The sequence below is a fragment of the Phaenicophaeus curvirostris genome, chromosome 1, assembly GCF_032191515.1.
Source record: "Phaenicophaeus curvirostris isolate KB17595 chromosome 1, BPBGC_Pcur_1.0, whole genome shotgun sequence".
NCBI classification, from domain to species: Eukaryota; Metazoa; Chordata; class Aves; order Cuculiformes; family Cuculidae; genus Phaenicophaeus; species Phaenicophaeus curvirostris.
Window position 1 is genome coordinate 46,983,839 of NC_091392.1, and position 16,470 is coordinate 47,000,308.

At 37.6% G+C, this 16,470-nt stretch overlaps 1 protein-coding gene across 4 annotated transcripts in view; it reads left to right on the plus strand.

Annotated features, from left to right (window-relative positions):
• CNOT4 (CCR4-NOT transcription complex subunit 4) overlaps window positions 1-16,470 on the plus strand; it is an 82,876-nt gene that overhangs the window by 46,003 nt on the left and 20,403 nt on the right. For 2 of the 4 annotated variants that reach the window (XM_069857189.1, XM_069857179.1), the window contains exons 4-10: window positions 806-892; window positions 1,886-1,987; window positions 2,769-2,894; window positions 7,488-7,612; window positions 11,349-11,504; window positions 14,173-14,230; window positions 14,510-14,759. In XM_069857189.1, coding sequence (XP_069713290.1) covers window positions 806-892; window positions 1,886-1,987; window positions 2,769-2,894; window positions 7,488-7,612; window positions 11,349-11,504; window positions 14,173-14,230; window positions 14,510-14,759 — 904 coding nt within the window. The remainder of the gene's footprint in view (window positions 1-805; window positions 893-1,885; window positions 1,988-2,768; window positions 2,895-7,487; window positions 7,613-11,348; window positions 11,505-14,172; window positions 14,231-14,509; window positions 14,760-16,470) is intronic. The other 2 variants (XM_069857172.1, XM_069857197.1) reach the window with 1 other exon arrangement.

Below are 16,470 nucleotides of genomic sequence, written 5' to 3' on the forward strand. Positions count from 1 at the left end.
ATACCCTTAGCATGTCTAGCTTCTGTCTCAGTAGTTGGTATTTCAGCACGTTCTTTTGTCATGGGGATAAAAAAAAGAAAGGCTTTTGGTACCCAATGTGTCAGATATATTGCCAGTTCTATTGGCACCCAGGTAACTGTTATTCAGCAGAGTTGCTTAATATGCTAGAGATGTTCCTGCTTTGCACTGGATCCCTAAATGGTCTGTTATTAATAACCGATGCAGGGAAGAGCAAGACAGGAAGTTTTTTCTTCAGATTTGTGATATTCACACATTCATTTCAGCATCATGTTGATTCTGAAATGCCTTTTCTTGTCCCTGGCAAGTGTCGTTATTTGATTTTCTGTTCTTAGTCTGGTTTTCTGAGAACTAAAGGCTATCTCAAGTCTTTGGAGTGGGTCAAGTGAGTTGGGATTCAGTATTTTGTTCCTAGCAGTTAATGTATCTGAATGCAAGTATGAGGTAGTTATTTATTTTAAAACTGGCGTGAATGTGTTTTTTACTTTTACCTTCAATTATAAAATAGATAGGTAGAGGAGTATCGCATGCTGAATGGTATGTATCTTGCCGGGGTAGTGTTTAGGTGATCTAAGTACTGAAAGAACAGTGCAGAATATCCTTTGTTTGTGGGGGTTTTTTAGTATGTTGGAGAAGAAATCTAAAACTACATGCTCTCCTCCTTTTTGTAGAGGAGGCCTGGTTTCTATTTTTTAAAGGCTTTAGTTGCATAGTTACACTGGAGAGTCAGTACAGTACTGTATCAATTACGTTTCCAGTATACCACTGTAACTTTCTTTTGTTGTAGGTTTTGAAACGACCGGAATATTTTGGGAAGTTCGGTAAAATACATAAAGTTGTCATTAATAACAGCACATCATACGCAGGCTCACAGGTAAGCCACATGTCCTTGTGATTTTTTTTAGTTTTTTTAGTTTCTTTAGTTAAAATACGTGTGTGCAGAGTGAGTCTGGGGCTCCCTATTTCTGCGTAAGCAATATGTTCAAGAAAAGGCTTAGGTCTGTTGGAGCAAGCCCAGAGGAGGGCTGTGAAGATGGGAGGCTGAAACGCTTCCCCTACAAGGACAGGCTGAGAGAATTGGGCTTGTTCACCCTGGGGAAGAGAAGGCTCTGGGGGAAGACCTTATTAAAGGGGGCCTACAGGAAAGATGGGGAGGGGCTCTTTACCAGGGAGTGCAGGGATAGGATGAGGGGGAATGGTTTTAAGCTGAAAGAGGGGAGATTTAGATTAGATATTAGGAAGAATTTTTTTACTGTGAGGGTGGTGAGGCACTGGAATAGGTTGCCCAGGGAAGTCATAGACGCCCCCTCCCTGGAGGTGTTCAGGGCCAGATTGGATGAGGCTTTGAGCAACCTGATGTAGTGGAAGGTGTCCCTGCCACGGCAGGGGATTTGGAAGTGGATGATCTTTGAGGTCTGTTCCAATCTAAACCATTCGATGATTCTGTATAACAAGGAAAATAAAAACAGTATTGCAAAAAAACAAATTGCTGTAAAGTTACTGAGATTGTCTAACCAGACTGTCAAAGTTTGGATGCAAGATGCAATATAGAAAGATTAGAACTAGGAGACTGAATGAAAACTTTCTAAGGAGAAACAATATGGCATTTATTCACTAATGTGCATTTCTATGGAAAAATACTTTTAATTAAATATTTTTAGAACTTTCAGACAAGATTTTGATGCATTTCTTTTCCCTGTTCTTTATGCATCACAATTTTTAATGATTTTACTGGTTTTGTCAGTTTTCCTGTTAAAAACATCTAGCCATGAGTATACCAATGTGAACTGCTACAAAAAGCAACGTAATGGTCACATCTGTCTGGGGGAGGAGAAAAAAAATAAAACGTGGTGTGTTCTCTTTCCAGGGTCCAAGTGCCAGTGCATACGTAACCTACATCCGGTCAGAAGATGCTCTCAGAGCCATACAGTGTGTCAATAATGTGGTGGTAGATGGCAGAACACTTAAGGTGGGAGTGTTTCCATTCTTATTAATGGCCTACCATGTATAGATATCACTACGTAGTATCAAATCTTAATTGTATATATATGCTTGTGTTAATGAACAAAAATATCCTGGTTTTGGGGTTTTGCCCTGTTTTCCTAGCATTAATTAGAACATGGAAGTTCAGTGACCTTCTAGCAGGCAGTACTTTAGGGGGCTAGCAGGTAACTTCTTAAAAGCTTGAGACAAAGACAGGTGTGCCATCTCACCCTCCCACAGTGGTGCTTTTGCTGTATAGCTTAATAGCATGGTGTGAAAACGTAATTATTTGCTTTTACAGAGTATTTCTGTAGGCTGAACACCACAACTCTCAAAAGGCTCCTGGGAAATGCAAGTTTTTTCCTTTTGGTATCTGTATAAAAAGGTGTCCAGGATGACTTAGACAAATCCATGGCTGTAGACAGTCATATGGTTAATATTAATTTTCTGACCCTGCTATAAAGCAGTAACCAGTTTCATGTAATACGAAGTCATAACTACTTACTTGGCTTCTTGCTATTATGAATGCACATATTTACTGATTCTCTTATTTTGTTGGTTTAGATTGGATGAAAATATAAATACATCCTAATTGTCTAGTCCTCAGATATATAGGTATAGATTCCTTACAAATGGTCTCCCTAGTCCATCTGGACCAAAAAAAATGCATTACGATGGAACTCCGTATCTTTGGAAAGAATTATTTTGCATATATTTTAAGACATTCTTAACGTCCAGTACTGAAGTAGTTTGGTTTTTTTTTTCAGGCATCATTAGGTACAACAAAATATTGCAGTTATTTTCTAAAAAATATGCAGTGTCCAAAACCAGACTGCATGTATCTACATGAACTGGGAGATGAAGCAGCCAGTTTCACAAAAGAGGAAATGCAGGTAAGTGTACTGAATGGGAAATACATGAAACACGACGTGTATGTATTTTATGGTATATAATTTAGTCTAATATCTGTATAATGTAGAGTTTTGCTGGATGTTATTGCAGACATGAATTTTGAAATCAAAAAGGTGGTTAACCAGTAGGCTATTGGAAGTGAACAGTTAAATATTTCATTGTGTGCTGTTTTGGAAGGCTTAAGAGGCCACTGATTGTTCACAAGTCAAAAAGATGGAGGTAAACTCCTAGCCAAGAATTCTTCTAACCTTGAGTTAGATACTTTCTCTTTGTTCATGCCAATGCAAAGTAACATGCGATATCGGAAATCTCTCTGAAAGAGGTCGATGCAGATCTGTGTTTTTCTGTAGGCTTTGTGACGTGTATCATGACTTAATTTGCACTGTGATTTGACCATGCTGTCTTAATTCTGAAGTCCCTTTTAGGCTCTGAAGGGTATAGAAGCTGTTTGGAAAGAAAATGTTGAGGGTAACTATAGTAGAGCATAAGTACCTGACTATTTTGACATCAAAATGCTTATTGTGTAGGGTGGGGAAGCAAATAAATGGATAGCTTTACTTTCTTGAAGTTGGTACGTTTTGAGGTGTTAGGTGTCTGGGTCTGTACCTGTATGTGAGGTATGGTAAAGCTTTTAAATTTAGTATCAAGGCTAATTTAGGCCGATGTAAGCCAGAGAGCAAGGAAGAATATCTCTGTTAAACATATTTTTTCACATATTAGCAGTTCAGCTATTTCAGCTATGCTTTCATAAATTAAGAAATACCCTGCTAATTCAGATGTATAGTCCCTGTACTGTATATTTTGTCACTGATCATGGCAATTGGAGGTAGAATTGAAGGAGAAAGTAGCAAACTGGGCCACCTTCCCTGTTAGCTTCTTTCTAGATCTGTTGCATTACGTGTTTGAGGGTTTGTTCCTATGTAGGCTTTTTAGTTTTTTACAGAGCTGTCAGCCATGAGTTTATTTAATCCATTTAAAACCAGCTGATACTGTCAACCCTGTAGTCTCTTGTGGCAGCAAGCCCCAGAAGTTCACCAGCTGCTTTGTCAAATGCTTTCTTTCGCCTGTGTTAAACTGATCTTTAGTCAGTTTTGTCCCTTAATCTTAACCTCGTAGTTTTTGCTGAAAGCAGACCCCTTCTTCACCTTATCCATTGCCTTTGTGAGGCTGTGAAAAATTTGATCTTCTCCTTCTCGACCTTCTCTTCAAATCAGAGTTTCTGGGCTTTTAAACTACTTTGTTAAAGCAGTTCTTCTCTTGCTGTGATAATTTTTCTCTTCTCAGTGCCTTTTAGCTGTATCTTCTTTGAGATGTAGAGGTCAGACATCGTACCCATAATATGGGGGATGTAAAGCTTAATGTTATCAATTCTCAGTGTTTTGGGTGTGTGGGGGGGCAGTGGGCAGTAAGCTTTTCATTTTATTTGGCCCGGTTTTACATTTTTCAAGTGTCCTTCCTAATGATGCCTAGCACATTTTTTGTTTGTTTGCCAGTGAATAATGAAGTGACTGTTTTAGAGATCTGTTGGCAGTAACCCAAGTATCTCTTCACTGAGCTGTTAACAGCCAGTTCACAGTTGAATATAGAGTTCATATGGTTTAGGCTACATTTTCCTTGGTGTGTTACCTGACATGTCTCTGGTGCAGCTTATTAGTTATCTTTTTGACTTTTGGAGTTCTTTGGGGTTCTCTTAGAGTTCCTTATTATCAGTATGACATTTGACTATCCAAAGAGATTTGCATTATCATCAGGGAACTTGTTCTTCGTTTGTTTCTCACGCATGCTGGTGGTGTTACGTAAAACTGATGCCAGTCATCATTCTTCTTGTCTCTTGCTTCTGCAGCCTAAAAGAGTGACCAGTAAGTCTTACCTTTGCCTTTCTGTCTTTGAACCAGCTTCAATCCATCCAAGAACATATCTGTTATACCAGGGCAGTGTCATATATAACTTCTGATATGAAACCTTATCAAAGTCTTTAAGATTTTGTGGATCCTGTTTAATTATCCTTATTGACACGTCATAAAATTGCATGTTTGTCAAGTAGGATTTCCCTTTAAAGTAGGTGTTCAGATTCATTCTCAGCAGATTATTTTTATCCATCAACTTCCACCTTTTCTTTTAAGGTAGACTGATAATATGAGAGGGGATGGAGGTTGAACTTAGCAGCCTGTAGTTCACAGGATTTCTTCTACAGCCTTTTTTATAGAAGACACTGGCCATCTGTCAGTCCTCTGGCTTAACAGCCAGTTAAAACTAGGCTACATTCCTTGGCCAGGAATTCAATTTCACGTGTAAGCTCATCAGAAGTCTTGAGTGGGTTATGCTTGATCTTGGTGACTTAAATGAAGCTTCCTTTCCTGTTCCTTATTATATGCAGTAAACTTTCTTCTTGATTCCATGTTAGTTTATTGGAAATAATTGGGAGTTATTGGAAAAATGTGTTGTACTTTCAGTGCACAATCCAGTGACCTTGGTCTACAGCTTTTGGGGTTTGAGTTAGCATCCATGAGTCTACAGATCTGTTTAATGTTCATGGTCTTGGGCTCTGATTCTCTGCTTTAAAAAAGATGTCAATGGATATTCTAGATTCAGTAATTGTTAATAGAACCAAATGTCACAAACTGAAAAGAACTGGTAGAACTGCAGGAGGTCTCTGTAAGTAAAGTTGAGACTTTAGGTAAGATAGATTGGAGATGGTAAGTTTGACCTCTGGATTGCTTATTATAAATAAAGTATGTCTACATTAAGTTCCTGTGTAAGATTTTAATCTTGTTTCTTTCTCCCATTTGTGACACACATGAGCTTAGGTTCTGGCCTGATGTTCCTGGCCATAACATTCAGTCTTCTACCACTGAAGTCTTAAGCAAGATGAGCTGTACAGGGAGGGCTCTTTTTACTCAACTGCTTAATGTTTGTAGTGCAGATCTGTGCATCTGAGCTAGTTGCTTATCTTCTGTTTATAGCAGATGGAGAAATACCACACCTTTAGAAAGCTTCTTTCTCATGAAGTTTGAATTTAGGTGAACCATGCTGTAGAACCACACATTTTTCTACTGTACGTAGTAGCTTGGATGTAGAAACTTGTAGTAGGGTAAGACGATGCATACACTAGTGTCCTTTTTGAGGATTTTGTCGGTTAACTATGTTGAGGAGGACATATTCAGAATCTAACAGTATTGGAAAACTGGAAAATTAAGTAGCAAAAAACTGGAGATATTTGTAGTGCTTAACCAGAAGTATTCAAGTGGGAGACACAGTTACCCTTCTGTAGGAGGCTATAAGGGATTTAGTCTCTCAGCACTACTGTTTGTTTGCGTTTTTTAACTTTCTCAAATATTGTGGCTTAATTGGATTTTGTTTGTTTTTTTTTAAAAAAACAAGTAATAGGGTCTTTTTAGGTTGTAATATTTTTCTAAGAGGGCGTCCACATTGCCTATGCATCCGTCCCATTCCTGTGCCAACAGAACATGTACAAAGGGAATCAAGTAATGTAGAAATATTAACTTTTTGGTGTACAGGTACTGAGAGCTTTAAATCCATATTGAAGACATGAATAGATAACAAAATGTACCAGACTTAAGACTCAGAAGACCTGACCATAAATCTTGGCACTTGTTTCCTTTGCTAAAGGACAATTCTTTATCTGGAGACTCTAGATACAAGCTATTGACAACTTGGAGTTTGCTGTTCTGTTTTGCGTCTTGATTCAACTCCTTACAATACTTTAACTTGCAAATAGTAGTTCTGAGGTTGGAGTGATATAACAACCTACAAAAAATGTGAATGCTTATCTTGAATTTGATTCATGTCTCACTTTAATTGTTGGGGATGTGGTGAATCTTGCTGTTTTTGCTTAAAATGTTTAGCTACAGAATGTTATAGATAAGCCAGGCTGAAAAATAGTCTTCCTTCACTTGCCAGATAAAATATTCTGGAGCTGGATTGGATGGCCTCAGTTTCTGAAAACAAGTTGTTCTCAGTTAATTCAGTTCGATAAAATAATTTTTTAAATTTTCAATTGAGAAAAAAGAATGATTTATCAGTTACTGCTTTGAATATACTCCTTGTCACGTGATTGTTAGCACTCAGACCAGCTCAGCTGTTTGTAGTAAACCTATGTAAATTTACTTCAATTTTAGAACTTTTGGTTTAAAAGAGAGGCGCTCTTTGCTCCTTCACAGCTTCTTGAAAGCTGAAATATTGTTGATGTGTCAAACAGACTGCTTTGGAGGTTGAACTGTTTGTGATTTAGAAGGTATATTGTGAAGCTCTTGATTAGAACTGAAGAGCAAGTTCAAGTAAGTTTGTAATTATGTTTCCACTTTAGATGTCTCAAAAATGGTAAATACATCCAAGTGATTTCTAGGCAAGCTTCAGATTTGTTGAGATCACATCAGTGATGAAACTGAGAAGCACTATTTTGAGTTTGTTGGGAGTGATCTCTTAAGTTGTTACAGCTCATTTACTAAGCTTTGGGATGTACCTATGTACATTTATATAGAGAAAATATTTTTTTTATATATGTATATAAATATAAAACCAGTATTCATTCATTGTGTGTTCTCTTTCTTTAGGCGGGTAAGCACCAAGAATATGAACAGAAACTACTGCAAGAATTATACAAACTAAACCCCAACTTCCTCCAGTTATCTACGGGTACAGTTGACAAGAACAAGAACAAAGTGACAGCCCTGCAGAGGTATGATGCATGAGTACTGATGCTGGACTGCCTGGCCATGCTTTCTTTCTGGTTAATCCCAAATTAAATGTTTGGGGTTTTTTTGCATCCCCTAAGCAGCTTGTTCTTTTTAGTGGTTATTACATGATAAACTCTTTCTCTGTGCAGACATTTCACTGCTTTGTTCTAATACAAAGTGAGTGTGACTCTCGCTAGGTAAAGAAATATTTTCCTGTGTTAAGCATTTGGTTCACTACTTCAAAATTAGATATTCTTTTTCTGAAAGAAGATCTTGTATTTTACATTTGTGTAAATACATACTGCAATATTTATTAAAGACTAGATGTTGGCTTTCTTGGTATGGTGTCATGATGAATGCAGCCTGTACTCTCACAACTGAGATGCCTTATAGTCTTGCTGTGTGTATTTTCCTGTGTTTTTTACATTGTGATTTATAGTGCAATCCTAACCTTATGTGTAAGGACCTTGGAAACTGAAAGTAAAAACAGTTTATTTCTTTTGTGAGAGTAAGAATGCACAAGATGTGAACAGAAGTTTTCTTGCTTTTATCTAATAAACTTATATGATTTATTCTCCCTATGTTGTAATTGCAGATAATTACTTACTACTGCCTGTTAAAATAACATTCTGCTGATGTGGTTCAGTAATTTATGAAAAGATTTGTCCATGTGAGTACAGAGTCATACAAAGATAAATGAAAGCCTAAGATCATCAGTCCTTATGAAAATTATTCCATTAAGTGCCTATTTAAGATAAAGAATTGAAAACTCTTAACAATTTCCTCCACTCCTTTTTGTAAGAATTAAGTAATGAAATGGGCAGAGTGGAATGTAAAAGTCTGTGTGCACCTCGACCTTGTAATCAGGGTTTGTGTTGTGGGGCCAATTCATCCACTCCTGTGTTTTGTAGATAGTAATATGCCAGTGGCAGCATCACTGCGCAAAAGTTTAAGCAAGAAAGTACTGTATCTAAAAATATTGTCATTGGAGATTGATGAAGCAGAAAATAATTCTGCGAACTGGTGTACTGGAAGTATTTTCTTTAAATTGTGGAGGAAGCATCATGTCCGTTTTGACAGCAAGTGGTCAAGACCTCCAGGTGGATAAGGATTGTGCCACTTCTTATTTCTTGAGTGCTGGTTCAGTATTGACTTGGAAGGAAGAGTGCAGTGAGTAAAACAAATACACCACTTCCTGCATTTTGGGCATTGATTGTTTTACATTCAGAACCTGAACTAATCTTAATTTGAAACCTAATTAGATTCCAACAAAGCAAATGATACCAGTGAGAAAAGAATGCTCAAGCTGAAAATGCAGCAAGCTTTTAAGACTTCAGAAAGCAATTATGAATTGGAGCTTAGCCAGTCTGTGGTGCTAACATTTTTGCATTTGTGGAAAAAGTGGTATGTTACTCTAAAGGCAGCAAGTGGTCTGGAGTTAATTTCTCTTGTTAGCTACACATCATCATCCCAACACAGGCTCAGTTCTTTGCTGAAGGCAAGGCACCACCTTTTGGGTCACAAAGTGAATTTCTTCTCGCAACTGGGATTTTGAACTGTTCCTTAAAGTCCTGTTTCATCAGTAAAAAATGTAGCTTGTGTACTGTTGAATGCATGTTTTTCTCCTTGATAGTTTTCTACCCAATCACATTCTTGGTTTTCGCCGATTCATTGATATGGTATTAATATTTGTGGCAGTTTGTGAGAGCCTCTGACAACTTTGTAATTGTTCTTGTATTTCTGGGGTGCAGGATTTCTGTTTCATTCTGGACTTGAACAGAAGTTGAGTTCTAAATAGTAGTTTTTTAATTATAAATATCCAGTAGTAGAGAACAGTTTGTTAAAATCTGCGTGAATGCTTTTTCACAATTGCGTTCTAATTGAAAAGGTTCTACTTGCAGACCTTTCTTCAGACTGCTGAAGGCAAGTGTTAGAGTTCCCTAGTGCTACTTTGTTTCTATGGGTACTCCTCTTTTGCTGTGTTACTTCATAGTCATGTTGACTGCACTCTCTTAAAAGTAGGGGTATTTTCCACCTTTAAAACAGATTAAGCTCTTTTGTGTTTTTTATCCTATTCAGCTGACTTTTTCCGAAAGAACTGAAGTTGAAATTAATGCTTTCTTATGCTATGAGTGGAAACACTTGTTAAGCACTTGGTGGTGCTTTAGAGAACAGCTCTTTATAAGCACAAAGCTTTCAACTTGTCTAAAATAGAACACCTCACATGCCCAAAATACCACCCTGAAAAATAAGAGCATTTCTGTCTCTTTGCCTCTCCGCTTGGATGCAAACCTGACTTTTAACTGATGTTTTGAAGTTAGTTTTAGCATAGAGATGGCTTTGCACTTCAGCAGACACAAATTTTGATATTTAAAATAAATTTGTTAATGAATTTGAAGTCTTGTAACATCTGGATTACAGCTTTTTTTTTTTTTTTTTGTAGGGGTGAGAATATTAAATCACCGACATTGTGCTGATGATGTCTCTTCATTTGTTCATGTTCAGTACCTGATCAATTCACTATCTCTAACTTACTTGAAGTGCCTACAAAGCAAAGCTGAGATCTGTAAATTGGGTCAGGGCTCTCATCTGTGTACATACTGTATGAGCAAAGATGGGGGTAGAATAGAAAGTCTTACCATGCTAACTGAGATTTGAGGGTAGCTAGTAACACCAATTCTATCTGAACAGGAGTAGGAAACACTTCTGTTGCAGTAGCAGCTGTAGGAATTTCCAGATTCCAACTGTGAACTTATTAAACTGACCTAGAAATGTGAGGAAAATGTTGGGCCATGTAATAACATATGAATGAAAGAGGCATCAAAGGCAACGTATGTATTTAAAAAAAATTTTTTTTTGAAACCTTCTTCCTTATGAAGACAGCATTTGGATATTAAAAACACCATAATTTTGCAAATGAAAAAGTTGATATTGAAGAACTGGAGAAAGCAAATGCATATCTTCCATAGTAAAATTGTAGGATTAGCAAATGACTGTATATTTGAATGCATTCAGTTATAGATGATACTCCAGCTCACTTTAGTTTGTATAAAGTGTTGCTATTTTCAGCAGAAACTTAGGCTTTGAATCCTCTTTAACTTCTTTCAGATCTAATGTTCACTCTGAAGTGAAATTCAGTGTTACTTTATAAAAGGGAAGCAATTATGGCTTTAAATTATAAATGAAAGGAGCAGTAGCTTCGATGAACAGTGTGTCAGTCTAACTGGTCTCATGATCTGTTAAAGCTGTGGACCTTTGTGTAGGCTTAAAACATGGACTTTATCTGTTAAGGCCAGGCTTGGTAGAACCTGGAATATAATACATTTAATAAGAAATCATGATTAACAGAAATTACAGTTACTTATGGGATAAAACCAATAATAAGTGAGGCGTGTGTAGGTCTGGATAACTGAAGCTGTTGAAGGATTTTTACTTTTTTTTCTCCTCCTCCGAACAGGCAAGTTTGGACTTTAGCATTAGCAGAGCAGCAATCTAGTCAGTGAAGAAAATGGGATTCCCCTCAGTTTTCTCTTAAGCCTCCCCACAAATTCTTTTTTTTTTTAAGTCGTCACCATTTAAAAATCTGAGAAATAATATCCAGATAAATCTGTTCTTATGGATTGTCTGGCACAAGGATTCATTCTCCCAGTGCTTATAGTTTTTAAAAACACTTTCCTCATAACTTGAACTTTTTTCTTTTTTTTTTTTTTGTTTTTCTCCACTCTTGCCTTTTTCCAGACCCAACAGTAATAACAAAGATGCCTGGCCATCATTACAGAGTTCAAGTAAATCAGCCAACGGTTTAACAATGGAACACAGGAAAACGCCTCCTATATTAGAAAATGGCACAGACCCAGAACACATGACTCCAGACGGTGCAAACTCAGATTTCGGGTAATTGTGCTGTCTTTTATACTTCAGATAGCTGTCTTTCTCTCTCACTGATTGGTGTGGAGGGAATGATTCTCCAGTCTCTTTCTGGTTGGAGAGCTGGATTCAGATCCTGAGCAGGTGACTAAAAAATGGGCTCAGTGTAGCTTGTGTCAGAAAGACCAGTTGGCAGATTGCGCAGGAGAACCCTAATGTGAAGTTAAGTGATGGTACAGGTAAGGGCTGAGGGGAACTGAGTAACTGGGGGATCGGCAGTTTACATAGCAGCATGGTCCCAGCCACAGCTGAGCCCTTCATTTCTATACAGAAGCTTCCACAAAAGTTACACGATAGTTGCTGTACATCAGGAGGCTCGTCACTCATAAAAGCTTCAACAGAAGGAAACTAAATGTCAGGGCTGAATATCTGTCATCTCTTTACAATGTTCTGTTCCAGAAACACAACTGCAGAGGTAAGGGTTCTCTGATTACCACTCAGTAACAGGAACAACAGGGCAATTCATCTGAGGTTTTTTGTGCAGAGGAAGCAATTAATCTGCTTGCAATAACTTCCTTATTGGTAACCAACTTTTCTTCGTTTGGTGCCCTCCTTGAATAGAACTGGTGTCCTTCCATCATAATCATCACTTGCTGTTCCGGTGGGAGTCTGTAGTCATGCTGCTTTTTTTTTTTTGTGGACCCCCTTATGTAGTATTAGGTGGCCTCATTCAGAGGCTGGATGGAAAAATAAGGTGAACCCTAATATTTCAAGAAGTGGTGTGTTGCCCATTGAGTAGCTGACCTTCATTTTAAATCAATATCGAACCAATGCATTATCATTATGAACGCTTTTGAAAGTGGTACCTTCTTGTTAGGCTTAATAGCAGTCCTGTTGAGGTGTAATCAGAGATCCTGTGGTTGCATCTCAGTAGTGACGTGAAGCTTCCTTTTTATCTTTCTGAAAAGAATGCACTAAATATAGGTAAAAATATTACAGCCAATACATAGTGAAACTTGTTCACTATGGGGGCTAGAACACTGTCATACCATTAAAGGCTCCTTAGTATAGGAGGTAGCAGGTTTAAGTCTAATAAACACTTGCAGCGCTTCGATTGTCATTAGAAGTTGTCTTGCACATAGCTTTTTCAACTGCAGCATTGTGACTTTTTGTCAGCAGCTGTAGGAAAAGAATTTGGCTGAAGTATCAGCTTTGCAATCAGAATGACAGTGTAGTGAAGATCCCACAGCAAACTTTTAGTCTATGGGTATTCAGACATTAGTAACGTGAGGCAGTTTGTTCCAAATGGTAGAACTTTATTCATACAGTTGGACGACTGAGTTGCAGGTATTTGTTTGCAAATCTGTTTCTCAGATTCTTCTTTAATAGTCACAAACACTTCAGCTTCTGTTACCTTGGAGATACCAGCTCAGTCAATTTTCTTTTGCACAAAAATTGGTTTTATTGATGGATTACTCTTATAAAACTTCTTCACAATGGAAGAGAATTAGTTCTAGGTTTCGTCTCTGGTTATTCTGGACAGCAAATATGGTGGGGAAGCAATCTTATCTTATGAATTTTTGACCAATGATATCTGGATCTGTGCAGTACTTAAACTTCGCAGCAGCAAGAGGTGGTTGAAAACAAGGTGTAGCTAGATTGTGAAGTCTACACCCAGTTAGTAATTTTTATTTTTTTATATATATGTATGAATTTGACTTCTGCTAACAGATCATGCCTGTAGCTTGCTTTCTGTCATGTTCTGGTCTCTTAATAGAACTGCAATTCATGTTTTTACTTCTGGTCCTTATTTCCAGAACAGTGTTTTGGGCTGTGCAGCCTGATGGTTGTGCATCTTCTCTTATAGGCAGATAAAAATCCAAGTACTTCGAAGATGTGAAGCTGTTATTTTAATCTGTACTTGAACTAACACTGATTGATCAGTATGGTATTTAGCATGATTAAGGTTGCGCACAGATACCTACTGAATCTTGAATCTTGAGATGTGCTGTTTCAGTTCAGTCATCTTAATTCCCATTATAAATAGCTTTCTGAGGTGGTTTTCTGCTGGTTTTTTATCACTTATTCTGTTTGGCAGTTTTTTATGCTGTGTGTTTTCCTGCGTTTTTCCTCTTCAGTCATTTAAAAACTCAGTTTTCTCACTTTGGAATTAATTTATGCTAGTTCAAGCTTGAAGGCTGGGGGTAAACTTAATTTTCCACCAGGAATAAGTAGTTAATTTGATCTCTTATCTCGCCACACATTTATTTAGGACTTGTATGGGAACTGACAACTGAAATATTTGGAAAACAAATCTGTTCCAGAGTTTCTCTCCAGTAGTAGAATAGGTGGAACTGACTACAAACAGAATACTGCTGTAGTACAAGAGTCCTGTTTCTTGAATGGCATAGTGACTGTGAACTTGTTTAAAACTTCCCTTTTGTTCCCTAACAGGGCAGTCACCAAGCAGAGTGGAGAGTGGTGGAAAGTAGTGTTACAGTATATGGCAAATGTGTTGAATGCTTATAACGTAGTCTCATAAACCATAAGCAGACTTTTTTCCTCCTTAATTCTTCCTAATTAATTTTGCTTTGTCTTTATTTCAAGGTCTTTCTACCGCTCCAAAACTAACTGTTGATTTTCAAGTTAAATGCTGGAGTGTCTAATTGTCTCTTTTCCCCTCCGACTTTTGCAGCCCTATCGACAAACCTTCAGATTCCCTCAGTATAGGAAATGGTGACAGCTCGCAGCAGGTAAGACATAAAGATAAATGCTGTCAATATAAGAATTGAATTCGAGAGCTTGATGCAACTTGGAGTTGGAGAAGCAAGTGCTTTCTGATGTCTGTCATTACAAACAAAACCAAAAAATGCTATTGCTAAGCTGACTTTTGTTTGACCTTGTGCTGAGCTATATATTAGGTAACTTAATGGCAGGCCTAAGTTTTGAGGAAATTTTTCGACTGTATTAGTGAAGAATATTTTATATGTAATACTTTGTCCTAATTGTTTTTCTTCCTCTCTTTCCTGTAGATAACGAACAGTGACACGCCTTCACCACCGCCTGGTTTAACAAAACCCAATCCAGTTATACCCATCAGTTCATCTAATCACAGTGCACGGTCTCCTTTTGAAGGGGCTATAACAGAATCACAGTCGCTCTTCTCTGACAACTTTCGGCACCCTAACCCCATCCCTAGTGGGCTTCCTCCATTCCCCAGCTCTCCACAGACTTCAAATGACTGGCCAACAGCACCAGAACCACAGAGCCTCTTCACATCAGGTATGTACACAGGTGACATGGTTGGGTGTTGCTTGCACATGCAACTCACGTCTGAAACTATAGAGCCAAAAACTCTGGGACTTGCTCCATACTGATTTTTTTTTTCCCTTCATGAATTATTAAAATTAGTCACTTAACTACAAATGAATTGCACTGATATAAGGGTTTCTCCTAGAAGAAACTTTACAGAGTTTTCTAGCTGCAAGGCTAGATTATCAGAATTCTTATTTTAGTTTTCTTAGCCGTGTGCCCATCTGAATAATGGGATGACATGTATGCATAATATCCAAGGTTGCGGGTTTTTTTGAGGATGAGGAGACTATGTAGTTCCAGTTTATGTTGATGTAATGACTTGTTTTAATCTATAATTCTAACATCAGTGTCCTGCTTAGTTACCTGAAGGTGCGTAAGTTCTGTGAAGTGAGATAGTATACCTTCAGAAAAGATAAAAATACGCTGTATTGCATCAACTGAACAAAGCCTGTGTTTTTCAGGTATTTTGTATGAAATACCACTTCATATGAATTAAACGTAGTTTTAAGGGTATTTACGTAGTCTTTGGAATGGTTGACAGTGTTTAAGAGCTCCCATATTATAAATCGAAGGGAGGTGTTAGGAAATTCATTTAAATGAAACAATATTATGTAAATGGGACTTTAGGATACAGTTGGTTTACTTAATGATTAGTCTTCTTTTGATGTTTCTCTTCTGGATGTCATAATCCTGTTTGGAAACAGTATTTATTACCAAGGAAATTGCTTGGTGCTAAGGTACTACACAGACCAATTTTGTGAGGATTAAGTGGCAGTGAGAGAAAATTTCGAGGCAGTAGAGATCTTGTTAGTTTCGTAATTCATAGCAATCATGAATTTCATGCTTAAACAAGAACACAGAGAATAAGGTTTTGGCTATCTGGTAGCTCTTTTTATCTGTTAAGGATTTTAGAGTGAAAATACAAGTGTAGATGCTGAACTCAGTTTTAGCTCCTTAAAGCAGCAGACCAGGTTCCCTACCAGTAGAGGGAGTTAATGTTGTGAGTGATACTACTGTGCAGTCATCAGCTTGCATTACCAAAGCTTTGAGGAAAAATACTGTGAACCTAGATTCTTCATTCACTGAACCTGAATAACGTTCATCATCATAACAAAATGAAATGCTAGCTGAAAATGCAGGGAAATTCTGATGACCTTTTTTGCAACATGGCCTCAAAATATTTAATGATGTCTTTTAATACAGCTCCTTATTTCTTTGTTTTATCAATGTGTCTACTGAATTTGGCTTGGTTTTCTTCATTATGGTAGTCAGTTTGGGTTTACAGTGTGGGGAGGGGGCTTGGTTTTTTTTTTAACAGTGGTCAGAGGTTCCTCCCCCCAACCTCCCTTCTAGTACAGCAGAGCTGAAGCACAGCATTAATACCGAAAGTAAAATATGGAGCTGAGTAACAGCCTTATTTCAACTATGCTTGATCACACTTTGATCCAGCAGTATAGGCGTAAAGAAGGTTCTAAGCAAGTGTTTATTGGTCTCTTTCTGCTTGGTGCTATTACTGAAAATGCAATTTGGCAAGGCTTCTCTGTAGTTCAGGGACAGAGCAGTTCTGCAGTAAAACTTCTGTTCGCTAGTTCTACCACTTAACCTTAAATAGAAGTGTACAACGGTTTGATCTGAAAATGGTATTCCAAGCTGTTGAATAAGGTATCTTTTGGGAATG